General features: G+C 40.2%; 3 protein-coding genes across 4 annotated transcripts in view; 2 read left to right on the top strand and 1 right to left on the bottom strand.

Annotated features, from left to right (window-relative positions):
• ryr1b (ryanodine receptor 1b (skeletal)) overlaps window positions 1–14,606 on the top strand; it is a 98,202-nt gene extending 83,596 nt beyond the window's left edge. Inside the window, exons 87-109 of the mRNA XM_041994341.1 lie at window positions 1,472–1,552; window positions 1,741–1,829; window positions 2,495–2,623; window positions 2,844–2,948; window positions 4,089–4,118; window positions 5,038–5,067; window positions 5,185–5,266; window positions 6,225–7,534; window positions 7,612–7,700; window positions 7,929–8,112; window positions 9,801–9,887; window positions 10,034–10,288; window positions 10,365–10,495; window positions 10,828–10,870; window positions 10,955–11,088; window positions 11,165–11,225; window positions 11,304–11,450; window positions 11,560–11,694; window positions 11,773–11,929; window positions 12,006–12,070; window positions 12,163–12,263; window positions 12,793–12,844; window positions 12,970–14,606. Of these exons, the coding sequence (XP_041850275.1) occupies window positions 1,472–1,552; window positions 1,741–1,829; window positions 2,495–2,623; window positions 2,844–2,948; window positions 4,089–4,118; window positions 5,038–5,067; window positions 5,185–5,266; window positions 6,225–7,534; window positions 7,612–7,700; window positions 7,929–8,112; window positions 9,801–9,887; window positions 10,034–10,288; window positions 10,365–10,495; window positions 10,828–10,870; window positions 10,955–11,088; window positions 11,165–11,225; window positions 11,304–11,450; window positions 11,560–11,694; window positions 11,773–11,929; window positions 12,006–12,070; window positions 12,163–12,263; window positions 12,793–12,844; window positions 12,970–13,065 (3,593 nt within the window). The 3' untranslated portion in view covers window positions 13,066–14,606. The remainder of the gene's footprint in view (window positions 1–1,471; window positions 1,553–1,740; window positions 1,830–2,494; window positions 2,624–2,843; window positions 2,949–4,088; window positions 4,119–5,037; window positions 5,068–5,184; window positions 5,267–6,224; window positions 7,535–7,611; window positions 7,701–7,928; window positions 8,113–9,800; window positions 9,888–10,033; window positions 10,289–10,364; window positions 10,496–10,827; window positions 10,871–10,954; window positions 11,089–11,164; window positions 11,226–11,303; window positions 11,451–11,559; window positions 11,695–11,772; window positions 11,930–12,005; window positions 12,071–12,162; window positions 12,264–12,792; window positions 12,845–12,969) is intronic.
• Window positions 14,607–18,890: 4,284 nt separating this feature from the next.
• Window positions 18,891–22,864, top strand: LOC121645720 (galectin-4-like). Its single transcript, XM_041994352.1, has 11 exons — window positions 18,891–19,007; window positions 19,917–20,005; window positions 20,434–20,638; window positions 20,746–20,859; window positions 20,970–20,996; window positions 21,360–21,395; window positions 21,523–21,552; window positions 21,675–21,704; window positions 22,192–22,280; window positions 22,363–22,528; window positions 22,602–22,864. The coding sequence occupies exons 1-11, from the start codon at window positions 18,963–18,965 to the stop codon at window positions 22,743–22,745; spliced, it is 975 nt and encodes a 324-aa protein (XP_041850286.1). The 5' UTR covers window positions 18,891–18,962; the 3' UTR covers window positions 22,746–22,864.
• Window positions 22,865–23,271: 407 nt separating this feature from the next.
• LOC121645713 (tyrosine-protein kinase receptor UFO) overlaps window positions 23,272–27,983 on the bottom strand; it is a 32,111-nt gene continuing 27,399 nt past the window's right edge. For both annotated transcript variants that reach the window (XM_041994342.1, XM_041994343.1), the window contains exons 19-20: window positions 25,834–25,970; window positions 23,272–25,669 (exon numbers count right to left, since the gene is read on the bottom strand). In XM_041994342.1, coding sequence (XP_041850276.1) covers window positions 25,210–25,669; window positions 25,834–25,970 — 597 coding nt within the window. In that variant the 3' untranslated portion in view covers window positions 23,272–25,209. The remainder of the gene's footprint in view (window positions 25,670–25,833; window positions 25,971–27,983) is intronic.

The raw sequence follows: 27,983 nt of genomic DNA, 5'->3' as shown, positions 1-27,983 counted from the left end.
GTGATTTTTTCTAATGGCATGGTTACTCTGATATGATTAAAAATCTAATTTAAATCCAACTATATAAAAGCTAATTGTTAGATGGTGAGTTCCTATTCTTTAATCACACTCTGACAATAACAGGGATGAACTAAGTGTGAATTGTTTGTTTTCCCTTGATACGTAAAGCTAACTGAGGTTTGCAGAGTGCAGTAGATCTGTCCTGCATGACGTCTGTGTCATACGTGTAGTGTTTCCGTCTGTGGTCTTCATTTATCTGTTCCCCATGTTCATTTCAGTGTGATGTATGTGTTTGTTCGTGTTCTGTGGAGTCGATGTTTCTGTAAAATGATGAGAGTTGGTGACAAGCGGACCGGGACTCAGAGGTCTTTGTGGTTTTCACTAACATGCTAATTAAAGGAAGAATCATATGAGCCGACGCTGCTTACAGCTTTTAGTGTTCTTGCTATAAATAGACACACAACAAAGTCATAGACACTTCCAGTCATGTAAAAAAGAAAATACGGCAGTTTAAATGTTTTACAAATGAGGACAAAAACTCATCTACACATCTATTTCTGTGTGTTGTTTTATTTTTTGTCAAGTTTTTGCTGCTGCAGGTGGTTTGACAAGCTGCTGAATCACAGTGTGTACCGAACGTTTGTAAAAAATTCTAATCAAAGTGAAGTATGTTGTTCATGTGGGGGTTTATTGATCTATTTTTAAGACCTGGTAAGAACCAGATGATAAAGATTCAAACTAATAGAGGGAGTACTTTCTTTTTCACATGACTGTAGAAATTTATACACAAAAAAATACCGTATCATCATCACTGTTATAGTTTTACCTGCTTTTACAAGTAAGTGAAGTTGGTTTCCTGTGATTATTTTACCAATTCAGATTAACACAGTTAATGTAGAAATCTAATCTGAATACTGCAGAAATAATCAAATTAACCATTTTCACATTTACCTTAAACTGATATAAATATGTACAGGTCTCTATTTTTTTATGTTTTTGTGTTTTTCTTTCTTTCTTTCCTTCGTCTTAGACTACTGTTCTTTTGTTTCTGAATTTTTACCTGATAGCCATATTTTTTTCCTGTTTTACAGAAATGTCATTTTTGGAACTCAAACCATTTAATAAAATAGAGTTTTATATTGAGTGTGTGATGATAAAATGTAGTAGTAACAAGTGTACATTGGTTTTTGTAAACTATTTCTTTCTTAAATGATAGGTAGAGGATAATTTCTGATCCAGTTTTTGACAAAGTTATCTTTGAGAAAATGGAAAAAGACAAAAATAAACAAAGACTAGAGCTAAAAACGCACATGTATTTTATTTCATCCATCACAACCTAAACCTTAACACCTAATCCCTCATGTTACGCTGTGTTTTCCACTGTGTACTCTAACAGAATAACACACACACACTAGTTCTGGTGAAGCTTCATGCACAGATTAATTAGCATGTCTTTTGTTGCTCTGCTCAGACGAGAAAGTGATGGCAGACGATGAATTTACGTGCGACCTCTTCCGCTTCCTGCAGCTTCTTTGTGAAGGCCATAATAACGGTGAGTCGGTGACGAGCAGAAGCTTCTCTTTGCCAAACATCAGGGTGCAGACTTGTAGTAGTTGCAGGAAGAATCATTGTAACTGATATATTATTCTGCACCTGGACGGTTAAAAATAAACTTTTTGGATGCATTTGTAGTTATTTAATATGTCTGTTTAAATATCTTTTTTTATTGTTTGTGGTAAGACTTTCAGAACTACCTGCGAACCCAAACAGGCAGCACCACCACCATCAACGTTATCATCTGCACCGTGGACTACCTGCTTCGACTGCAGGTCACTCTCATTTACTCCCACCTGATGCCTCACACTTACAGTCCAGAACAATATGCCTTTACCAACTCCACTTCCTTTATGTTTGCTTCTAGTGAGCTGGACATTCCTGTGATCTTATAAAGCAGGTCAAACTCATTTTAGTTCAGGGGTCACATTAAGCACAGTTTGATCTCGAGGGGCTGAATCAGTAAAATAAATAAATACTGCATGATAAAAATGGCATAAAAAACCCCAAACTCCTAATTTAAGCTTTTGTTTTTTAGTGTAAAGAAGCACATTATCCAGATCTTTATATTTAATGAACTATTATAAACAATCTGAAATTTCTTGAGAAAAAAAAGTACAGTTTCAACAATATTTAGCCTTTTTTTTACACATTAAACACATTATTTATATTTAATAATATTTTTATGTAATTTTCATATTTACCAAATTCATCCCACTGACCAGATTGGTCGTCTGGCAGCCCGGTTTTGGCCCCCAGGCCATATGTTTAACACCCCTGTTCTGAAGTGGTCTTTGGCAGCCTTTCTCCAGGCTTTAATATATATGTAATCATGCTTAAATCAGTTCTCAGAAGAGTGCAAACACTAAAATGATACTCTCAATGTAAAGGTGTACTCAATCCAGAAGTAACATCATGCCTTCCTCCTCTTCGCGTGCAGGAGTCCATCAGTGACTTCTACTGGTATTACTCAGGAAAAGACATCATCGATGAGCCTGGTAAGAGGAATTTCTCCAAAGCAATGACAGTAGCCAAGCAAGTCTTCAACAGCTTGACTGAGTACATCCAGGTAAGAAACATGTTCCGGGTCCACGCCTGATAGCCGTACACCTGGCCAGGTCCTGCAGAAACTCCTGCTGGTGGGCTAGTTTAAACTTTACATTAAATACTTCGCAGATGAACTTAAAACGTAAAATACTCTGAAAAGGTTGATTTAAAATATATTTGCATTAAGGAAATGTGAATGTGTTCTCTGAAGTGGTGAAATGAGTGGGATGTGTGTCTTTCAGGGTCCCTGCACCGGTAACCAGCAGTCTCTGGCCCACAGCAGGTTGTGGGACGCGGTGGTTGGTTTCCTGCACGTCTTCGCTCATATGATGATGAAACTTGCACAGGTATGCAGAATCTGACACATTCATCTATTTCCAGCCTTTCTAAAGCCATTTTGTTTCATAAACTGCAAATTTTATTCATTTTTAAAGAAAAAAAACGACGAAAGAGTTTATGATGCTTCATTCCTACGCTTTCTTTACTGAAACTATGAGCTGTTTGTCTCGTGCTTCCTGTAAATGATGGATTTATCGGATTATGTTTTATTTAACAATAGTTTTTTCTTCCTTTTAACTCTGTGTCTTTATCAGATTGTTTTTGCATCTTTTTTTGAGTCATTTTATTAAAAAGACGCGATGATAACAGCTTGAATAACCTTTCTTTGTTTGAGTCCAAAGTAAACTGAATATTAATTAAAATTTTAAAATAATAAATTCCTAAATACATTACATTTATTATATGTTTATGTTAAAGGACTTATTATTTATTAGATTAACAGATAGTTTGATGTTGTGCTGCATCTACAAAGCATTAAATTCTAATTGATCTAAATTATTTTAAGCAGCAAATAAATATCTTTTGGATTTCAAAATGATTCTCAAACCAGTTTTAGATTGTTTTCAGGAACTTGGAGATACTGAGAAACAGATTAATATCAACCCATTCTTAAAATAAATACATAAAAATAATCAGTTTACTTCAGATTAACATGAATTTTAGATAATTTAGAAGAAATACTTTGCAGAAATGAAGAAGATGCAGCTTCAGGCTTCGTTGTGTCGACGGACATTGAACACGTCTTCTGCTCAGACTAAAAACAGCGGCGCTGGAAGATAATTAGTTCCTCGCTTTACAGTTCATTATTCACAATAAATTTTTATTTTCATCTAACTTTGTTTAGTATTTGTGACAAAAATACCTCAATAGCTAAATCAGAAATGCAATTTTATTTCCTTTTTTAATAAATAAAATTATATTAAGCTCAGAACACTTCTCTGATAATATAATTTAATTTCATTCAATTAAACAAAATAAAGTTTTGTTTGAAAAAGATTAAGCTAATTTCTTTTAGCTAAATCAAAACAAAAAAATTGAACAAAATTAAGTTTTTAGTTTCCATGCAAAGGCACTTTATAAAATTGTGACTTAGACGATAGAAAATTGTTGATGGATAACAGTTTTATTTCCATGTGTAACCCCGTTAGATGCACCCTGATCCTGGACAGCGAAATGGCGTAAGATTCTGTGTTTTTCCTCCCAACGCCACCTCATCTACAGGCCCTTCATGCTCCCATCAGGAGCTCATGCTTCACCATATCTATTTAAAACAATCCAGAACAACCTGCACCATCTTCATGTGGCACTTCTCTTCCTCACAGTTCATATTTTGCAGTTGCATTTCCAAGCGTCAACTTTTTTCCTTTTTCAGTTTCAGTTACTGTTAGCAGCTTACCGGATTTTAACTTTTTGTTTCTGAGGGCTGTTTATCTGCTACTATAGAGATAAATATCCGTTAAATAAATATGTGTTTATATATAATAATCAAACTTTTTTTATTCCGCAGTAAATCCATCTGTGGTCTGTTTTTCTCTGATTCAACTTTGTCGTATGTCATGTTGCTTCTTAAAGAGTTGAACTATTTTGCTTTGCTGCTTTTCATTTAGCGTCTGATTGTTTCTGGTTTAAGAAAAAGTTGTGGCTGTGATGTCTCCAGGTCTTGTTGCCGACACTGTTTCCTATAGACCAGCCTTCCCAAACTGGGGATCCCAAGATAATTTCAAGGGGTTGCCAGATCATTGTAAAAGAAATGTAGCCCAGGTTTACCAAATAAAATATGGGGTATTTTGTAACAAAGTTATTATCATGCCATAATAAAAATCAGAATTTGGTGTTATCTCCATGAAAGAAGTTGATTTGGGGCATGTAAACTCAAACATATATTATCTTGGGTGTTGTGGCTCAGAAAGTTTGGGAACCACTGCTCTAAAGAAAATAAGAATCTCTAGTTTTCTCTAGTACTCTGTTGTTGACCTCCAGGAATTAGATCTATCCGGTGGTCCGGACCTTTGTTTTACACCTGCCTGTGTTTTAAACTTCTGTGTTGCATTTGTGATGTTAAAATAAACATTTTTTTATCTAAAAATGCAAACCCAGGATCATTTTTGGAGTAGAACTCACTCGGAGGTAGCGTCATTTTACTTACGTCTCAAAAGAAACATAAGAAGTCATAAAAATAACAAATTTTAATCAAGATAGAAGTTAAAATGTGGATTCTCTTTGCCATGTGTGTGTTTGCTGTAGGACTCCAGTCAAATTGGCCTGCTGAAGGAACTGTTAGACCTGCAGAAAGACATGGTGGTGATGCTGCTGTCCCTCCTTGAAGGTAAGATCTCCACCTGCTGCTGCTGGCGTCTTTTTTGGCCATAAATTCATCATTGCTGATGCAAATCTATGTAGATGTGGGACCATTTAGAGGAAGAGCTGGTTTGATCTTTAAAGTTAAAATTAAATATAGATAAAACCATATATATATAATATTTAAGAATAGATCGCTAATAAGAAACTCATGATAAATAATAGAAATAAAAACATTCTCTGAAATTAAATTCCTTGGAGTAATAATAGATAAAAAAAAGTTTGAGCTGGTAGAAACCTTAAAAAATAATTAATTTAAAACTAAAAAAATTTCAGTTCTTGATAAAATCAAGGATTTCTTATAATCAGTCATAATAGTAGCTACACTTTGTATTGTTCCTTCATACCATAGATGACTTATTGTGTGGAAATGTGGGGAAGAACATATGAGTCAACAACAAATTATGTCTTTCTTTAAAAAAACAAACAAACAAACAAAAAAAAACATTAGAATAATGGCTAAATCCACTCATCGAAAACCAACAAACTCTGTTCATCAAACTGAAAATACGGAAATTTTAAGACCTGGTTGTTTTTAAAATTGTTCAAATTATGTCCAGTGTTAAAAATAATCAATTACCAAACAGAATCCAAACATTTTTTCTAATTAATGGAGAGTAAATTTAGTCTGAGAGGAAGAAACAAGCTAAAAAAACAGCTGTGAAACAATTGTTAAACTTTCTCTACAAGAGGTGGGATTATTCAAAAGCTACAGTAAAAACATGAAAACAAAAGGAAGATTTAATTAAAAGATTTAAAACAACCAGTTCTGCTCACTGAAAACAATATTTATTGTGTATTATGATTCATTATGGTTGGATATTATTATTGTTGTGTGTTATGATGTGTGTGATGTCTTTTGTTTGAATATTTAAAAATACAAATAAATAAATAAGTAAATAAATGTTATTTTGTGCTGCTCTCAGGAAACGTGGTGAATGGCACCATCGCCAGGCAGATGGTTGACATGTTGGTGGAGTCCTCCAGCAACGTGGAGATGATCCTCAAGTTCTTCGACATGTTTCTGAAGCTCAAAGACATCGTGGCGTCGGATGCTTTCCGCGACTACGTGACTGACCCACGTGGGCTCATCTCCAAGAAGGACTTCTCCAAAGCCATGGACAGCCAGAAGCAGTACTCCCCGTCAGAAATCCAGTTCCTCCTCTCCTGCTCAGAGGCCGATGAGAATGAAATGATCAACTTTGAGGAATTTGCGGATCGTTTCCAGGAGCCGGCCAAAGACATCGGTTTTAACATCGCAGTTCTGCTCACCAACCTGTCGGAGCACGTGCCCCACGACACTCGGCTGCAGAACTTCCTGGAGCAGGCCGAGAGCGTGCTCAACTACTTCCGCCCGTTCCTCGGCCGGATCGAGATCATGGGAGCCAGCAAGAGGATTGAGCGCATCTACTTCGAGATCAGCGAGGCCAACCGCAACCAGTGGGAGATGCCGCAGGTCCGAGAGTCCAAGAGGCAGTTCATCTTCGACGTGGTCAACGAGGGCGGCGAGAGCGAGAAGATGGAGATGTTCGTCAACTTCTGTGAGGACACCATTTTTGAGATGAACATCGCGGCGTCCATCTCTGAGCCTGAGGGAGAGGGTGAAGAAGAGGAAGACGAGGAGGAGGAAGAAGAGGGTGGAGGAGATGAGGGAGAGTCTGGAGAAGGAGATGAAGGCAATGGAGAGGGTGCAGTTCCAGAGTCAGCCTCAGCCTTTGGAGAATTCCTGAAGAGCGTGGTTAACTTTTTCAATATGTTTACCTTCCGGAACCTCCGGCGCCGCTACCGCAAACTGAGGAAGATGACGGTGAAGGAGATGGTGGTCGGCCTGGTAACGTTTGTCTACACCATTCTCATGGGCATCCTCATATTTGTCTATAACATATGTAAGGGCTCCTTCACCCTCATATGGAAAGTTCTGTTTGGTGGAGGCTTGGTAGAAGGTGCCAAGAAGATGACGGTGACGGAGATCCTAGCCAGCATGCCGGACCCAACTCAAGATGAAGTTCATGGAGACCTGCCACCTGAACCAGGAGCCAGAGAGGTCCACGATGCCGAAGGAGGGACAGACCACTTGGATACTGTTGGAGGAGAAGAGGAAGAGGAGGGTGGTGAAGAAGGGGAAGGTGGACGCTTGCCTGGTTTTGATACTCCTGGTGGACTTGGAGACTTTGGAGAGACGACAACGGAGGAGCCTCCGACTCCAGAAGGAACGCCGCTGCTGAAAAGGAAACTGGTGAGTTTTTCTGTCTGCTGCTTGTTATCGAATGAAAATATTCTCTTTAAAAACTAACTGGAAACTTGTGAAAACAGCTGGCGGCTGCAGTGGGAGGACAAGGGGAGGAAGAACAACCTGGAGTAGAACCTGTAGAGGAGGTCCCTCAGGAGACCGAGAAAGCAGAGTAAGTGTTCAGCTGTTACAGCATCAGGCTGATACGGAGTCGGTCCCAGCTTAAAATGACACCAGTGGTCTTTTACCAGCTGACGTGCACGAGTTGTTTCTAACCAACTCTACTGGCTGCAAAAGCTCACTCTGTAGAACCATGTCCAGGTTTTCTCTGTTTATTAGGAGCTTTGCAGTTTACTTCATATCTAAATCAAAAAGAAAAAGAAAAGCTTGTCTTTTCCAGCACTGAGAATGGAGAGAAGGCCGAGAAAGCAGAACCTGAGCCTGAGGTGAAGGAGGAGGAGCCTCCGCAGGTGGAGGAAGAGGAGGAGAAAACGGTGAAGACTAAGGCGAAGAAGGACAAGAAACCTCCCGAACAGGGCTCTGAGCTGTGGAACGAGCTGGAGGTCCAGAGGATTAAATTCATGGTGAGCAGCTCCTGCATGTGCAGAACTTTCTCTAGATGTTTGGGAGAGGATGCAGCTAACTGAGCAGCTTCTTACTCTCCATACAACGTTTCTGACTGGCTGCAATGATAAAAAAAACATTCCTAAAATGTGGAAAAGGGTTCAGCAGATATAATGATGGACAATCACAGTTATGTTTAATACTGTTTCATTATTCAGTGAAAAAAAACCTTCTATAATAAGGTCTCTAAATGTGCAAGACTGTGAAAACAACATAAAATAACATCATATAATCATATAAGGAGTCTCCAAAAAGGCTCAGGGGAGCATTTATAGAACTAAACTTGAAAAGGTTTTAATGTCATGAATGTTTGGAAAACCCTTAGGGGGTCAAAACTTGAAACTAAAACTAATGTGTGAATTAGTTCTTAGTTAAAGTGAGGATCCAAGTGGAAAACTACAGACAGGAGACCAGCGAATGAACTCAGCACATTAATTTAAAATAACTAAAGGAGTTGCCACGGCAGGTTTAACTCAGTACATAACTCAGAACTACCGTAAAACTCAAAAATAAACACAAGACTGACCAGTAAACCTGGATTTGGAAAGAAGCAAAGAATTTTAAGTATTTAAACTGTCTTATTTGGCTTATTTGCAAACAGGCGTGTCAGTCAGGAACAGAGAGGACGCAAAACTAAACAATGAAAAACGGAAGCCAGAATTACACAATCCGACAAGAAGCACACAGAGAAGTCCACCCGAACTAAACGCTCACAACTAAACTGGAAACATGGTTCAAGGTAACTTTATCCAAAGATAGATTTGTTCTCCCAAAAACAAGAAAAACAAAAACACATGTTAAGAAAAACAGAGAAGGACAATACAACATGTGCAATCACAAACAGTGAGTATTCCTCTAAGTGATTAAAGACCATAAAAACCCATTAAACCATTAAAAATGCAATTCTAAAAACCTGATCATTTTAGGTTAAATTAGATAAAAGTACAAAGTCAAGCTATAAAACTAGAAATCAGGCAAATATAGATAGTTGACCTCAGTTAAAGATGAAAAGGTCCACAAAGTCCTGTTTACACAGGTTCAGCAGCAGGAACAGGCAGGCAGTCCCTGACTTTGGGACTCTGATCCTTTTACCTGATGGCATGAACCGGACCTCGCTCACCAGGAGACGGGAGTCCTCAGCTTAAATGGAGCAGACTATTCGCTGCATCTGTCTGGTGTCCAGCGACTCCAGACTCAGCTGTGACTGGAGTCAGCTGACTGGACCATTTAATAATCTGAATGACTGAATTCTTTGAGAGACAAATGTCCAAACCATGACACAGAAAAAGTTAAGACAGATTCAATAAAAGCATAATAAAAACGGTACAACACGGGGAACAGAAAGGGAACGGGACAGCTTTCCTGGTTCAGGTTTTACAACAAAAGAGGAAATAAAAACCTGGTGCTTGTGATGCTCTGCGTTGTAGAACAGTTATTTGTTGGATACGTAGGTGCCATACATGCACAGTTCCATAATCTGGCATGTGCTGGAGTTTCCTTGTGTGATAGGATGACTGGGCCATGAGTCTGTGATGTTCTGCTGCTGAGGTCTACATGGTACACAGGAATCCACAAAATGAGTCCGGCAGGGACATGTTTCTTCGTGACTGACTGAGGCTGTATTTGTTTTTTCTTTGTTTTCCAACAGAACTACCTCTCTCGCAACTTCTACAACTTCCGGTTCTTGGCTCTGTTCATCGCCTTCGCTCTCAATTTCATCCTGCTTTTCTACAAGGTCTGCAAACTTTCAGCTTATGGTGTTTAAGCAGCCTTCACACCTGTAGGAATATCATTAATTAATAAATAACTGTTTATGTGTTGAGCACTGAAGTTTCGGGGTTAAAAACTTTGTGGGACTCATGTTGTCTCTGACCTGTCCAGGTGTCTGACAGTCCTCCAGGTGAGGAGGAGTTTGAGGGATCTGGTCTGTTTGAGGGATCTGGCCTGTTTGAAGGCTCTGGTGCTGAGGAAGATGGGTCTGGATTAGAAGAAGGAGGAGAGGATGATGATGAAGAGGGACCCTTGTACTACTTCTTGGAAGAGAGCACAGGCTACATGGAGCCAGCCTTAGCTTTCCTCGCCATAACCCACACCATCATTTCCTTCCTCTGCATCATCGGCTACAACTGCCTCAAGGTGTGTTTTTTTTTTAACTGCACTGAAACATCCAAGTAGTTTTATGCATCCTCTGCTCTTCTTCCACCTTTCCCAGGTCCCTCTGGTCATCTTTAAAAGAGAGAAGGAGCTGGCCAGAAAGCTGGAGTTTGATGGCCTCTATGTCACTGAGCAGCCTGAGGATGATGATATCAAGGGCCAGTGGGACCGACTGGTGCTCAACACTCCGTAAGAGTGCTGTTATATTATGAGACAGATGAACATAATAGTCCTACCTGAACCTTTCGTACAGCAAGCATAAATATGGACAAATATTACACTCATTAACCCTTGAAGCATCTTATTCCTCTATGCAACTGCAGATAGTATCACCAGATAACAATAATAACATCAGTAATAACAATATTCTGCATATATTCAACAATAATAATCATAATACATGCACTACATGCAACAATAACCTGTTACTGTTATTAGTTCTCTAATGCAAAATGAAATATTTTAGTCGGCTAATGCAGAATTTATAGCTGAGTTTTGTGTGTTTTTGTATCTCAACGCAGGACGTTCCCCAACAACTACTGGGACAAGTTTGTCAAAAGAAAGGTGAGTTTTTTTTCCAGCTTGTTCGCAGATTTTTGTCAGTTTTGAGCACATCTGATTGTGTCTGTGTGTGTGTGTGACGTCCAGGTTCTGGATAAATATGGCGACATCTACGGCAGAGAGAGAATCGCGGAGCTGCTCGGCATGGACTTGGCATCGCTTGACGTCAGCGCCATGACGCATGGAAAGAAGCCGGAACCTGACACCTCAATGTTCAGCTGGTATGCAGGAATCTGCCATTAATCAGCACGGTTGTAGTTGGAAATGCTGCAGAATAAACGTTTCCTCTCTCTGCAGGATAACTTCTATTGACATCAAATACCAGATCTGGAAGTTTGGTGTGGTCTTTACTGATAATGTAAGTTACAGAAGCTGCTCCTTGTGTCTTTTAAGCTGATTTGAGTTTGGAGTTATTTACCCTCTCTGTTTGTTTTAGACCTTCCTCTACCTGGTCTGGTACATGTTAATGTCTCTGCTGGGACACTACAACAACTTCTTCTTTGCCTGCCACCTTCTGGACATCGCCATGGGAGTCAAAACCCTGCGCACCATTTTGTCCTCTGTCACCCACAACGGCAAACAGGTGACACCTCCACTAATGATGCACCACGAGGCTTCCTGCACGTCTATTTTCTTTAGTTAGTAAAGCAAGCCGAGCTTGTGCTGATGACATGTCTGTCTGCTGCGTGCAGCTGGTGATGACGGTGGGTCTGCTGGCCGTCGTGGTGTATCTCTACACCGTGGTGGCCTTCAACTTCTTCCGCAAGTTCTACAACAAGAGTGAAGACGAGGACGAGCCAGACATGAAGTGTGATGACATGATGACGGTAAGTGGGGGACAAATCTCCAGTGATGGGAGCTCTTTTTTTGAGTGTTTCTCATGTTTCTCCCTCCTCCTCCTGCAGTGTTACCTGTTCCACATGTATGTCGGCGTGCGTGCTGGCGGTGGCATTGGAGACGAGATCGAGGACCCGGCCGGGGATGAATACGAGCTCTACCGCGTGGTCTTTGACATCACCTTCTTCTTCTTTGTTATCGTCATCCTGCTGGCTATCATCCAGGGTGAGCTACTGTATTTGTGGCTTTTAGGAGAAAAAAACCTAATAAACAAACATCTAATGCTGCTTCCATCTGTCAGGTTTGATCATTGATGCCTTTGGAGAGCTGAGAGACCAGCAGGAGCAGGTCAGGGAGGACATGGAGGTAAGATTTGGAGTCTCTGTTTTTTATCCATCTTTAACTTTTTAGTTACAGAACAAGAATGAATTTCATCTCATTTAAACTTTCTCTTCCAGACAAAATGCTTTATCTGTGGAATAGGAAGCGACTACTTTGATACAACGCCGCATGGCTTTGAGACACACACCTTAGAAGAGCATAATTTAGCCAACTACATGTGAGTTTGCTGATGTAAAAATTGTACTTTATTCGATATAATATGTATTCTTATTCTTTTGTTAGGATGACAGCAGCAAGAAGCTGCATCTGTTCTTCCTGGAGTCAGTCATCTGTCATCAATCTTTTTAGAAAGAAGAGGCTTTCTGCTGGAAACCTTGCAAACAGGACATATACTTGCTCAGCCTTTTGCTAATTACCATGCTGAGGCCTGCCGAGTCTGAGATGTAGCTCTTGGGGTTTTTATAGTCTCTCTGAGCATTGCACAGTCTGATCTGAGCTGGGACGTCCTCATGAATGAGATTTTTCACCATAAAATCATGGACTCTAATCTAATCTCTTTAATAAATAATGATCTCAGTTTATGTTTTGAAAGAAGGTGGGCTTTCTCTTTCACATGACTGCTGATTTATTAGAAATATGTCCCCTCTTTCATACTCAAAATTCACAGTAAATGTTTAAAGATTATTTCATAGTTTTGTTATGATAAATTTGACCTAGTTTATAATGAATTTTCTTGTCTTGTTCAGGTTCTTCTTGATGTATCTTATCAATAAAGATGAAACAGAACACACAGGACAGGTCAGTAATGTGGCCATCAGCTGTTTAACACATTTATTTGATGGATTTACAAAGTTATTCCCTCTGTTTTTTGTGGTACTCCTTTAATAAATGCTTTAACAGTTTTTTTCCCATTTTGGATTCAGGAGTCCTACGTTTGGAAGATGTACCAAGAGCGATGCTGGGACTTCTTCCCCGCTGGAGACTGCTTCCGGAAGCAGTATGAGGACCAGCTTGGATAAATTCCTGAATCTTCCATTTATGTCTCTGATGGGGAATGGTGGGAGAGAGGAGAAAAATTCCAGAGAAAGATTTGAAATGTTAAAATCAAACACATCTGTGTCTTAGTTCTGTGTCTTGTCTGCTCATTTCCCCATCTCCTCGAGCTATGCACACTCCAACTGCACTTTTATACCACCTGCAGCAGAATGTTGATCAAATTGATTAAAGAAAAGTAGAATAATCATATCAGAGAGACACAAGAAGACACAAATCCAGGAGCCTTTTTATTCTGCTGTGAATTCATGGCCTTTTCTGTGTAGCTCCTACATGGAACGCCTTGCAAATCAACATGAAAAACTCTCTTAGCTGCTACTGCTGTTATAGTGCCTATAACAAAGTCACCGCTTCAGCTCTCAGATAGTTTAAACTACTTCGTTTAAGTTTAAAGTGGTTATGTCTTATAGTTTTTAAGATTTTTTTTCTCTTTCGGTATGTGAGAGTGGGATCTCTGAGGGAGCCCCAGACAAATCGGCCCCTCTCGCTCCTTTTCTCTCAAGACACAAAACTCGTCTTCACGAGTGGGGACGAATGAAACTACTTGGACTGACTTGATAAGTTAAAAACAAGCCTCATCTGAGTATTTTGCATATTTTGATGTGATCAGATGAACCAGGTTAAAGTTCTGAAGTCTTACAACGCGTCCCTGGATGTATGTGGTCCCATTTCCACTGGTGTCTTTGTGCTGTGTAAACCAGCGATGATGTGCACACATACAGAACAGGAGGATGCTGAGATTATTTATTTCTTATGTGCAGACTGAACCTCCGGAAGACGGCCATCCATATATCAGACTGACATCTTACACGAATAAGCTTGTCCCTGCATTGAAATGAATGATGAATGTATTTAATGAGAACATTTTGGCCAAAGTGTCATTTGTACAACCGAGGAAAGACCAGGCTCTTCACGGGCCTTCTTAAGAAAAGGCATATTTTACATAAACCATAGATACATATATTTATTTTTTCTTTAGGGCTTTGTGGAATTGAATTGATCCATGCTTCTTTTTCAGACATGAAGGCATCGTGTCTCGTTTGTGAAACCCACGGTGGTGAAGAGAACTAGTCTTACGATGAAGAATACGCCCAGTTTGCAGTCAGAAGAGACTATTCGCTTTTGTTTTTTGCGAGTTAGGTTTTTACAATAGATATTTTTAGGAATTCAGCATATCAATTATTTTTCTCAATCAAAAAAGAAAAAAAAAGAAAAAAAAAGTTGTGTGTGATGCATTGATCTCAGACAGTTCCATCTCACCTCCTTTCTTTCAGATCACATGAACACTCAGTAACTCGCCTTATTTTCAGTGTTAGACTTGTCAGAGACGGAGCAGTGTGTCGGTAGCTGATGACTCTGAAGTGTGTGTTTGCTGCTGTGGTCGCTACAGAGGCAGTGGATGGTATGGAGCTTAATGGAGATCACTGCTTTCCACTTGATTGAGTGTCCTCTGACTGAACCCTGTGTTTCAATACAGAATAAACAGATTATTTTAAGGAAAATCTGAGCAAGTGTAAGCATCTGTGTGTGTGTGGTTTAGCTGTGTGAGTATGTAGACATATTGGAAAATGCTCATTAAATAGAAACAAGTGAGAATGATATTAAGTCATTATTACATGTTATTATATTAGTTCTTGTAATTGGATGGGATTTTTTTTTATAGATTTTTTTTTCATCCTGCTTAAACTTACACCCCAGACCCAACCCACGCCTCCAAGCCCATGCCCGCAGCCCAGGGGTCTGAAACCTGCGGCTCATGGTTCCTCACTGGCTCCAGAGAAAAATAGTGTAATTCTGTGTGAACAGGTTCATTTGCATTCATTGCCAGCAATGCTGGCTTAACCATATATCTGTAAAGAACAGAAGAATTTAAAATTGTAGGACATTTGCAGAAAAACAAAAAACATGATGTTTGCTGAAAAGTACCACCCTGAAGATGAATAAAAGAAAAAAATCCAGAATTTAAGTGAGAAGCTGAATAATGCAAACATACTTTAAAGAAGTGGCTCATGTCCAGGTCATGTTGCAACTCAGGAGATAGTAAGGCCGTTTACAAACGAAAATACACTAAAGAATAATTAATTATAATACTGGAGCATCTATTCTTGCACTTGAGAGAATTTAGATGTCTCTACAAAAGACCGTCAATGACAGGACCTTTAAAATGATGATAAACATCTGGATTTAGCAAACTGATGTGGCTCCTGCTGACTCAACAATTTATGATGAGTGGAGCAATGTTGACGGTATTGAGCAGATACTGTTGTGTAGGTTTGTAGATTCTGGTGGTGCACAGGTTTGGCCTTTTCTATTGTCATGACACACAAAAAGTAATAAAAGGTGAACAACAAATGTTAGTCAAACAGATTTGGTGGTACTAAACTGTTTATTTGGTAGGACAGGCAGCAAAATGGCTCTTTTATTAGTAAACGTTTCAGACCCCTGCCCCAACCCTCTCTTCCCTCTCACAGCCAACCCACCCCAACCAACTTATCCTTCCCATCCACACCCATGCCCCTAACTCACCCCTCCAAACCCAACCCCCACCACCATCTGAGGGAGCAGCCCAAGCAGACTAGAGAGCCCCAGACAGCACAACCGCAGACAACCACACACCCCCACCTCACTCATTTAATCCATCCACCCCAACATAAAGATACACACACCCATTCACCTGTGTTCAAAACAGATGCCTTGTGTTGGATGTGCACCATGCAGGAAAGAAATGCAAGAGGATATTATGGGATGTACTGAGGAAAAGAATGAGAGAAAAGGACAGAATAAGAGATAAGACTAGTCAACATCAGACTTTTAGTGACTGGAGAGAGCTCAGACAAGAGACAGGATGAAGATGATGCTGATTTAGCCAACAGAGGAGAAATCTGCTGCAGTTCAGCAATGAGGCTTTAATGCTATTATATAAAGAGTCATCAGTGTAGATATGAATTAATCATCCACTCCTTATAACACACATTTTCCCACTTTCCTGTTTACATTTATTACATTCAGAAATGAGAATAAGCTTCACAAACTCTCCATTCTCTACTTTCCCCCATCTTTACATGGATGGATGGAAATGGTTACTGCTAAAGTAAGCCCTATCATACAATATGATAGAGATAAATTACTATGCATCAGGTTGTTGGTGGAAACAACTTTTTTATCACCACTGCCACCAGCTTACAACAGGGAATCTCCATGGCGTCGCCTACCTGTTGTTGTACCTGAGCAGCATTGTGTCCTCCAAACTCGTCACCAAGCTCAGAGACCTCGGGCTCAACAGCTCCCTCTGTGACTGGATTCTGAACTTCTTGACAGGCAGACCACAGGCTGTGTGGGTGGGTGGCACCACATCCTCCACCCTGACTCTGAACACCGGTGCCCCCCAGGGCTGTGTGCTCAGTCCTCTGCTGTACTCCTTGTTCACACATGATTGCGTAGCCACCCACAGCTACAATACCATCATTAAATTTGCCGACGATATGACCGTCATTGGCCTGATCACCGGTGATGACGAGACGGCCTACAGAGAGCCTGACATCTTGGTGCCAGGACAACAATCTCCATCTTAACGTCAACAAAACTAAGGAACTGATTGTGGACTTCAGGAGGAGGCAGAGGGAGGAACATGCCCCCAATTTCCATCAACGGTCTACGGTGGAAAGAGTCAACAGCTTCAGGTTCCTTGGGGTCCACATCAGTGAGGACTCATCACACTGACTTTATTACAAAGTCAGCCAGACAGAGGCTCTTCTTCCTCCGCAGGGTACAGAGGCTCAACATGGACTCAAGGATACTCTGCAACTTTTATAGATGCACCATAGAGAGTATCCTGACTGGCTGCATCACTGCCTGGTACAGCAGCTGCTCCACCTCCACCACAAGGCTCTACAGAGGGTGGTGAAAACTGCTCAGCACATCACTGGGACAGTCCTGCCATCCATGGAGGACTTCTACACCCAGCGGTGTTGGAGGAAGGCCACCAAAACCATTAAGGACCCCAGCCACCCCAGTCACACACTGTTTTGTCTGCTACCATCTGGCCGACAGTTTCGCAGCATTCAAGCCCGTCCCACCAGCTCAGGGACAGCTTCATACCGCAGAACATAAGACTTCTAAATGCTGTCAGCAGCAACACACCTTTAAATAACAGCATCATTTTATTGCTTATTATATATTTTATTGTATAACTTATTTGTAGTGTTTTTGCTTTTTGTGTTTGACTGTTTTCATGTGGTTTATATTCTTTTTAGCTTTGTTAGGAGAGCCTGGGATCTAAGAATTTCACTTCCAATGATTATTGATGTAATTATTGTGCAATGATAATAATTCATTCATTCATTCTTTCTCAGCTGGCACACCAGTTTAAACTGGAAATGTGCTGGTTTGAAAGACTCTGGTCTTGATTTCTTGTTTGTTGGGTGTTGGGTCATTATTATTCTGCACCTCTTTAATTTAATTTTTACTTGGACCTGTAGATAATTTAGTTAATATGTGTAAGTGGTGTTTTCTGTCACTTCTAAGAGTTTCACACAGCATGTAGGATTTTAAAATTAGTTATTTTTCTGAGGGACAAGTATCTCAGTCTTTCTACAAATGAGCAAAAATACATCAAGTTTCCACAGTATTCAATAATATATTGGAATTAAATCATTCATCATAACCTAACTCCCCATAATATTTCTTTTTAATCCAAAGTCTTTCTTCTTTGCTCTGATACAATTCTATAAATTAAACTTAGTTCCTCAGAGTATAAATCCTTCATGCGTCTAAGTCTAAATAATGCTTGATATGAAGGGAGCAACACTACAACCACAAAATTAAAAAGAGACTTTGTGATGGGACTAAATAAATTAAAAAAATATAATTAACAAATCTTAACTTTAAAAAAGGACATAAATCCTAGATAACTTTTCTAAATAGAAGGATTTAAAACAGGTATAGGTGACACCTGGTGTGTCCAAACAAAACAAATAAAAAAAAAACTAGATCCACAACCTTACTACATTCACCCAATCAGAGAGCGGAGAAGAAGGCCTCCAGATGCAGTGAGGGGTTGAACTGCAGGCTGAGCCTCATCAGGTTTTTGGCTCCTGTTCAAGGTGAGAACAGAGAGACGGCTTAAGGGACGTCGTCATGCATGTAACACCTGACAGGTTATAACTCAGCTTCTTAATATCGGAGTTCATGTTCAGGTTTTTGGCTGAAGTTTAGTTTGATCAATCATGAAAAATAAATGGGTGTAAATCAGAACTTCCAGTTCAACCAGTTCAATACTGTGACTTCTTTTGTTGGCCGAAGATTTCTGTCAATTTATGTTCTCAACCAGGCTTTTGACTAATCTACTGCCTCAGTGCAGTAAGTTATATTTAAACAAAATCATAATTTCCTGATTGTTAGATTACGGCAACCTTTGTTTCCCTTCAACCGAAACCTTGCCTGGACTTTTTCTGAAGAAATGAGGGTGTGGGAGATGAAACCAGGTAACTGCTGTGCTTGACAGAGATCATGTTTCCCACAAAGACCACCAGATTTCCACCAACAATGATGAAAAACATTCTAGTTGTTTAGTTTTAGCCATTGTGGATCATAATCATGCTGCATTTGAATTACGTGGCAACAGTGTTGGAAAATCCCAACATTTATTAAAACCCTTAACCTTCGTTCTACTTCAAGTAACATGAATGCTTTATTCACTATGGTGAAGAATGAACGTTTGTTGCCCTCGTGGTGCCACTCCTCTCTGAGGGCAAAGGTGGTGCAGCCCTGGGACGCCAGCCAACTTGGCCCCTCCCTCAACAGTGTATAAAACAAGGCACCCAGCAGAGCTTGCATCTGTGGTTTCTCCTCATCCTCTGCTGCCATGACTTTTGTTGCTCCTGCAGGCTACCAGCCGGTCTACTCCCCCGTAAGTATCTGCACATCCCTGCTGCAGCTCTGAGGATGTGATGAAGGCTGCTCTGCTGCAGCAGGAAAAAGAGATGATGTTATTTAGCAAAGAAGCAGGTGTAACTTTGATGTTATCACTACTAACGCTTTCAGGTTTAAACCTAAATTCTTTAGATATATTAGCTGCACTGAGGATGCTTGACTTTCTTAAAAGAAAAATAGTTTTGAAGAAACTTTGTGCTGTTGTAGGACTTTGATGTTTGAATCCAGGCCTAATTTTTTTGCTTTTTTTTGGTTTATTTACCTGAATTTAAACCTTTAATGCTGTTATTATCCTTGGCTAAGCTTAAAAAAAACCAAAACAAAACAGCAAAAAACAAACAAACAAAAAAAAACCTCCACAGTAAAATACAGTAATGATGCACACTTTTAATTACATGTCTGCTGCTGATCGATAAAGAGGAAGATGATATTACCACCACCAAAGCTTAGTTAATAAATATATTGTGAAAAAAATTGGGAGGATATCAATTTTTTTTATGTATTTATTTATTTTATTGTGGAATCATTCTGCAACCTAATAAAATGTAAGAAAGAGATTTTTTAGGGGGAGGTGGGTTCCAAGAATATTTTCTTTGACACTAAAAGTTTAAAGAGTATTTTTGCTCATGACAACAATGAAAGCGATGACGGTAGAAGTGGTAGGACAAGCCAAACGTTTGGGAATTTACCTGCTTAGAGACCAAAGTTGGAAATTAGGCATTAGCTGTAATCTTGCATACTTACGAGAAAATGATGCATTTAATCACATTTTACATGAACGTTTAGGATTTTTTCTACTAATAGAAAAGGATGAATTGCTGATCTACTGAGTTATTTAGGAAGATTTTGTTTTTAGCATGGCTGCTTATTTTTGAGCATGTTACAGATAATTCCCTACCTTGGGCCTATTTATGGAGGCGTGAGGGAAGGGATGTCCATCTACATCCAGGGGTCCATTCCTGAGGATATCACAAGGTGAGTTTACCAGTGTGCTTAGTGTGTTTAGTGTTAAATCAGCATGTTTCTCTGTAGGGAAATGAATCACTTCCACTCACTGAGGCGTGATTAATCTCTTATGCAAACTTTCTGACTCCATGTGAATGCTGAGGACACGCCTTGTGTAATCCCAGTCAGGGTGGAGTTAATTTCTGTGCAAAATCTATAAAACACAGACCCATTTTTCATCATTTGTCCCTCCTCTTTTCATTGATCTGATTTCCCAAAAATTAGCCAACAAAGTACACAGTTCCCACACTTGACTTATTCATGATGTTGTTTACAAGCAGAGAGTTTTTCCTCCTTTTTACCACATCCTCGAGTTTTTTTTTACTTGGCCCACCCTGCACTGTTATCAGATTCTGCAGGACTCTGTCACACAATGGTTCCCCTGATGTGTTTTACAGGTTCTTTGTTAACCTGATCTGTGGTGAGTCTGAGTCCAGCGATATCGCCCTGCACTTCAACCCTCGATTTGATGGCTGGGACAAGGTGGTCTTTAACTCACGCCAGGATGGATCCTGGGGGCAACAGGAGAAGATCCGCAAAATGCCTTTCAGCAAGCGTCAGGCCTTCGAGATGCTCATCATAGTCACAACACAGAACTACCAGGTCCGACCAATCAGACGTACACACTGTAAACTTTAGATCAGTTGTTTTTATATGACAGGACAAGTAATGAAACTCTCTGCTTCACATTTGACTCCATTTCGTTGCAGATTAAAGTCAACGGGAAGGACTTCTTCACATTCTCACACCGTATCCCTGTGGAGAAAATTCATGGAATACATGTTGCAGGAGATGTTTGCATCCAGACCATCAATGTCTTAGGAGTGAGTTCTCAAGTCTGGGAAACTTGCAGATTTGGGCTTTGCTGGGAAAATACTTGAAAGTTGAGAGCAGCTGATGGTTAACGTGGCATGTGTTGGTGGTCTCTCTGCAGGGAGGATTCCCAGGATGTGGCGTGGGGGTATGTCATTTGTGTATTTGTGTTTACTTTCCTTAGAGTGCTGCTGAAAGTATTTCAGAATAAATAAAGTTATTTTACTGACACTGACTGATATTCAGGAAGGATATCGAAGAGGTGGCATGGGGACAAGTAGAAGGATCTGGATTAAAAACATTAATATAAAGTTGAATTAAATGTCTTTTTATTTCCTAAAGGAAATTAGTCATTGTTAGTATTAACAGTCACAGCAGGTTATTGCTCTGGGCCGGAAAGACCTCCTGTTCTGCTCTTTGGTTTTGGCTCCATTCATCATTTGGGCAAATGTACAATAAAACTTCAGTACAAGTTGTACAAAATGTTGCTGAAACATGGACTTCTCTGCAGGGTGGACACCCTGGAGGCCCCGGAGGCTGTATTGGGGTATGAAATATTATCAGTTTGTTATTTACTTTGTAAAACAGTCAGGTATTTGTAATTTCAACAAAAATATTTGAATATAATGTGCTTATTCATCCATTTTTTCATCTTTATTTATTCATTTAATAAGCCGGGAGGATTCCCAGGATCACACCTGCCGGTGAGAACTGCTCAGCAATTTATGTCCTTTAAATAAATTTTAAAAATAAACTAAAATAAAATAAAATAAAAAACAAGTCTGCTATACTCACCTAAATGTCTTGTTTCTTCTTCTGGTTATAGTGTATGGGTGGGAAGCCAGTCTACAATCCGGTGAGTGAAATTTCCCACACACACTTTTGCACTGCAGCGATGTTATCAAGGCAGGTACTTGAAGTGGGTGACGCCTCATTGTGGTGATTATTTGTTTTTTTCTTTTTTTTTTTGTAGCCTTCATAGGTTTCAAGTCTAATATCACTGCTTGTGAGGCCCTCTTCTATTTCTATATATTTATTTTTAGAGTTTTCCATTGGAACTAGTTGGAATCGCCTGTGCTTACTGCCCTCTGCTGGTCATAGAGAGGAACAGCAGCTAGTTCTTTCTAGTGAAAACCATCGAAAGACTGATATCGTTTTAGATCTTAACTTTACTAAATGTTTTAGTTCATGAACATATTCAAGGTGATGGTAACCGATGAGGAAACATAGTCTTTGTGAAAGGACTCATATTAGGACGTCTGTTATCAGCCTCTAATGAAACAACTATTCATATTATTTCTTATTTCATGAAACATCTGATGTTTTTTTGTGTGCATTTTAAGACCTTGCCCTACTCCAGCAAGATCCCAGGAGGAATGTGCCCTAAGAGGACCATCATCATCAGAGGCATGGTGCCTCATGGAGCGGACAGGTGTGGGTTTACTTACCACTGTGCATGTTGACATAATTGTTTCGTTTTGACATGACAGCTAACAGACAGCCTGGTATTACAGTATGCGCATCGACTTTGTGGTGAGCAAATCTCGAGACATCGCCTTCCACCTGAACCCCAGGGCGAAAGAAGGCACTGTGGTGCGAAACAGCTTCATTGGAAAAAGCTGGGGAAAGGAGGAAAGAGAGCTCAGCGTGAATCCCTTCATAGAGGGACAGTACTTTGATGTAAGCAGTCTGTCCTGCACTTTTATTTCTGTGTTTTGATGTTTTGTGAATGAGTTTTCTTTCTGTTTCTCAGATGTCGATTCGTTTTGGGACCCAATGTTTCAAGGTCTTCGTAAATGGACAACACTTGCTTGACTTCTCCCACCGCATGCCCTTCACTGAGATTGACAAGTTGGAGATGGAAGGCAACATGCTGATCTCCTACATCCACTTCTGAGATCACAAATATGTTCAGCTCTAAGCATTGAAATGTTTGCTGATTTTATTTCTTATTAAGTTCATGTTAACTCATCATCTCCTGGTTAACTGAAGTAATAAAAACAAGAATTAACTGTCTGCCTCACAGCTCATGTTCTTGAATTAACTCATTTATTTCTTATGCAAAATACTGTTTGAACTGTAGAAAATTCATTTACACATCATGACAGAGACAATACACAAGCAATTACAGCACAATCCGCTCAAAGTTAGAAAACAAAAAAGACCAGGATAATTGCAATCCATACTCACAGCGAGTGTAAGGCTAAATACTGGCTCTTTGAAGGCACTTGGTAAAGTTGGGAAATTTACAATTTAAGGCTGATGTGAGTGGAAAAAAGATGGAATTTCTTTTTTTTTTTCTTCCGGAAGATGTTTGACCAAAATGCTCCAAAATGAACTTAGACCAGCACCTCAGTCTCAGCACCACTTTCTATGGTTCACCATGTAGGAACATAGTACCAAAGCTATTGCAACACTTTACCTTAACATGGAAATTCATTCATGTTACTAGCATATCCTACTAATGTGTATGTTTTTTTTTTACTCTAAGTACCTTTGATGATTACAAGAAAATAAAACAAAACACAGCGCCTCACTGAAGTTCTCTTCTCCCAAAATATGTGCAGAAACATGGTCAAGCCTACTCTGATGACTTACTAATGAACTAAGACAAATATACTGTATTTATATTTATATATACACATAAAAAATAAGTGCATGCATAATTCAACTTCCTGGAAGCAGAAGCTCCATTTTTAGTTGCTACATCCTCCTCGATGCTGTTGGTAACAGACTCCTATTTACAGTGCAAAACCTCGATATCCCAGAACATGAGTGGCAGGCTGATGTGGTTGATCCTGTTTCCCAGTCGTTAAGGTGTTTGTTCATTTACAGAAAATCCCCTTTAAGGCTCTGCAGTGTTTTCTCAGGCTTTCTTCTCTAACATGATGAATATGCAAATCGTCACATGAACAGTTCTGATGAGGCAGAACGTTCAGGAAATATTCAAAACACATGATAAAACCCCAAAAGATATAAAAACATTAGTGCAAAGTTGTAGAAATATAAAAATCAGCATAAAAAATACAAAATGTGTCATAACACTGTGCTTCAGACAAAAGCAAGGATGAGGAACTCATCCCAGATCCCACAGTTTGTGTCGTATCGTATCCGTACCAACCCTCTGTCCATCTACCAGAACCTCTGATTGCTTGTACCTTCTTTAAGCAGAATTGCTGCCCCTGTAGAGTCTTTGGTTCCTGAGTTATTGTAATGATGTATAGATCAGGATCTGCACAAGTGTCTGTCAGAGAAAAAGAGTTGTCTTGTGTGCTCAGTAAACGGCTCAAAGCAGAATTAACAGTAAAACCCCTGGAGGATGGAGGTTCCCCACTGAGAAGCATCTAATAAATGTTTAACGTAATGTGATGATAAGCTACATTTTCTAATTTGTTCTTTTGTGAGAATTAGCTGAATAACCTCATTTTTTTTCTGGAGGAGAGGGAAAAAACTAAGCTTCCTTTACAGGTGCAGTGTGTAAGAATTATTGCCATCTAGTGGTAAAGATGGGCACAGAAACTACTTCAAATACCATCTGTAAGTGGATCCAGTGGCCACAGGTGCAGCCATGACTGCACCACAGGTATCTACGTCAACAGTGTGTACATCTGTAATGTTACTTATCCCAAATGGTGCCCTAGCACCTAATAAATAAAGCAAGCACTGCAGTTTTAAAGCTCAGTGGGTTCCCACTTCACAATGATTTGTTTGTCCATTCAGAGACTTCGTAGTAAAAACACAAATATGACACTATGTATGTGTACTCATGGCATGTACAGTAGATATAAATGGTTCATTCTTAGAGAATAAAAACATAAGCTATTTTAGTAAAGTGATTAGGTACCAGTAGAAAGCTTTTAATGATGTATTATAATTTTCTATAATTCAGCATCGATTTTGTTACACACTGCACCTTTAAGTTTTGACCCTTTTACAACCGTTACAGGGATGGGTGGGGCTTCTCCATCTCCATCTGAGCATGCTCAGCTGGAGTTCAGTCTGGCAGTGTCTGTGCTGGTTTCACAAAGAGGTTAAAGGTGTTTTGTTCTTTAGCTTAGTCACTTTGCCGCATGAGACTTTAAATTCATCTCCCTGATTGTGCTGCAGTGTTGCAGCAAGTCAAAAATTACACTTGTTTAGTTAATGTGCTCATCATAAAAGACAAGGGGTAGAGACAATAGGTAGAGTCAGAATCTGTCACTTCCTTGGAATGCCTTCAGCTGTGTGTACGTATTTGTGCAAAAACAAATATAGGGAGGCATGTACAGTTTCTTATAGTCAGTAGAAAGAGGCTGTAGGAGGCTGGGTGTTGTTCTTGGACTGGCAGTGATCAATCCTGTCATTTTTTAGGAGAAACAACATTACTGCCAGAGCATTTTCCTGGCTCCGTCCCTGTCCTCCAGCAGCTCGACGGTGGGGGTGGGAGCTGGGGTGGGGTTAGGTGTTGAGTGGCAGGACGGTTGCAGAGGCAGTGTGGCTGTGGAGGACGACACTGGCATGTCCAGACTCTCCAGGGAGTCAGAGAGGGCTCTACTGGACTCGTGTTGTGGACAGAGGACGTAACGGTTGGGTTGGTGGACCTCCACTGTGGTCACAGAGTCTAGAGCTTTCAAGCAGAAAGGGGACAGACCCCCAACGGGGTCACGGCCACCTACAGCGCCAAGCTCCATGGAGGATTCGTCCATGTTGACGTAAAGAATTTCGTCAGGGTCCTGGGGATCCGGAAGATCCTCGAGGGCTTTTTCCAACTCGCAGCGCAGGGATTCAAATGATGGACGATCCTTTGGGCTCAGCAGCCAGCAGGAGAACATCAGAGCATAGCTGGAAAGGATGAGCAAATTATAATATGATAGTCATAAAACCTTATGTCGCCAATTTTCTACTACATTCTTTGGTAGAAAATCTTTAGGAAACATGGAAAATGGGTCGGGGGGGCAAAGTTTCATCATCAGTGGAGTGTGTTTTGTGAGGGATCTAAAACTTACATGCAGTCCAAACAGTCTGGGGGCTGTTTGAGACGGTTTCCTTGTCTCAGGTAATCATAAATCTCACTGTTTTCCACTCCTGGGTACGGCGTCTGTCCCCTTGTGGCGATTTCCCACATGGTGACTCCAAACGACCACTAAGAGAAAGAAAGGATCGAGACAGAAGACCAGAGATGGAAATAGCACAGAAAGACAAAGAAGGAAGCGTTTAGCAGCTTTTATACACCAGTCAAATATGAAACTGCACAGATCAAACACGTGCTTTGGAAAAATAGCACAGCTGTGTGTGTCCAGGGTTTTCAACATCCAACTGTGTGAGCAAGCACAAAAGAATGTCCATAATTTTCAGTGCTTACACTATTTTACCGTGCACTCTCACATGCATGAACACTCAGGCCCTGAAAATATGCATGAAATGATATTTCCATCTGCTACAGCTGATATATGTTGCAGATGTTGGTCAAACTATTCTTACTGCGTTTTACTACCAGCTAAAACATCAGAATGACATCTTCAATAAGCCAGAAATCAGTTTGAGAGATAAACAAAGCAAACATTTCACAGCTGGGTGAACTACACCATCATGGAGACTGTAGACTTCCAAAACCAAATCTGTTTTTTTTACTACCTCTCTCCACTTGTAGGTTTGCACGGTGGCAATGAAACTTTACACAGTGTTGTTTTTACTTGGTGGAGGACTATTTAAGCATAATTTATTTTATAAAAGGTCTATCTGTTGTATGTGCTTGGCTGGTTCTTGGTCAAAATATGACTGTCACTGTTAGCTTAACCTTTCTTTAAGTGTCAAAATCTTGGATGAATGTCAAGGTAAATCACAGCATCCTACTATCTGTAAACTACTAGCATGGCACACACGTAGCTTGGACTGTATCTCACTTGGCTTTCTTTCAAAATGGCGTAACAAGGACTTTTGCTTATGCCCCATCACCTGAGCGCCTCAAGGCTCGATACTGGGACTCTTCTCTTTGAAACACCACTTTATTTTGTTTTCTTGCACAACTTCTCATATCACTGCTATGCAAATTATATCCAACAGTACCTGTCATTTCATATTTATTACTTATCTTTCCGACATATCTGCATGGATGAAGGAATACCACCTGCAACTAAACCCATCTATAACTGAGCTATTGGTCATCCCTGCCATTCATTCCATCCAACACAATGTCGTCTCCATGCAGACCTGCTGGTAATGGCCTCCACCAAAGACTTAAATCCTGACCAAGTCCTGTGGTTCAGTGCTGCTACACCCTCATTATCATGCTCACAGTCATGGGAGGCATTCGAAAGGAAAGAGCTGTTATATGCTGAGATAGCAGCTGAGACAGAGGAATGGAGATAGAAGGAGAAGGTGTGCCTGGTGGAGGTGGGCTGCAGGTGATGTGTGTGAATACGTCCACGACACCACCACACGTCCACCACTGTAGGTTTTACAGGTCAGGCTCGGCAGAAGATTGTCAAAGAACTCACCACCACCACTAAAAGGAGCTGTATGGACTGCTAAACGACCATGTCCTCACAATGCAACCCATATTCTGGTCTAATCAGCCTGCGATGGCCCGGCTTCGGCTCAGGTGTGCAAATGGTCTTAACGCCCGATGAAGCTGGGGTACAAAACTCATGACATGTAGCACTGGTCAATTGAAGCTACTTTATCAAGGGGCTAATGCCATCATCAAGCTAGTGCTGACCAATGAGGGATTGTAATACCGAGTCCTTTAACCCCACTGTAATTATCATCCCAGCAAAGGTTGCAAAAAACCAAAGTGTCTGGTCATTTGAGGCAGAACGCCACCAAACTCCTGGTTCAGGCCATGGTTATCTCTTGCCTCAACTCCTGCAGGGGTCTTCTAGCAGCGAAACCCTACAGATGCTCCAGAACATGGGAACACATCAGCCAAAAATAGCATGCATCATTTAACTTAGATTTAATTCACTAAAAACAGACTGCAGTCATTCAAGTTTAAGACTTGTAGACCACTGTGTTCATCTCAGGAATGTCATCTGGTACTATCATCCCTACAGTTTCAATTATTTCAGGTTCCATAATTATCTAACAAGCTGCCAAATGCACTTGGAGCAGGAGCATCTCTCTTCTAAGAACACCTCCCTTTTTTTATCACATTTAA

Source organism: Melanotaenia boesemani, chromosome 9 (genome assembly GCF_017639745.1).
Source record: "Melanotaenia boesemani isolate fMelBoe1 chromosome 9, fMelBoe1.pri, whole genome shotgun sequence".
Lineage (NCBI taxonomy): Eukaryota > Metazoa > Chordata > Actinopteri > Atheriniformes > Melanotaeniidae > Melanotaenia > Melanotaenia boesemani.
This window is presented reverse-complemented; position numbering and strand designations above follow the sequence as displayed.

Bases quoted from the DNA above. Each gene is read 5' to 3' on its own strand.
- LOC121645720 (XM_041994352.1), top strand. From the start codon at position 18,963: ATGACTTTTGTTGCTCCTGCAGGCTACCAGCCGGTCTACTCCCCC. The intron at 20,639-20,745 runs GTCCGACCAATC...ATTTCGTTGCAG, and splicing joins TCACAACACAGAACTACCAG to ATTAAAGTCAACGGGAAGGA. The intron at 22,529-22,601 runs GTAAGCAGTCTG...TCTGTTTCTCAG, and splicing joins TAGAGGGACAGTACTTTGAT to ATGTCGATTCGTTTTGGGAC.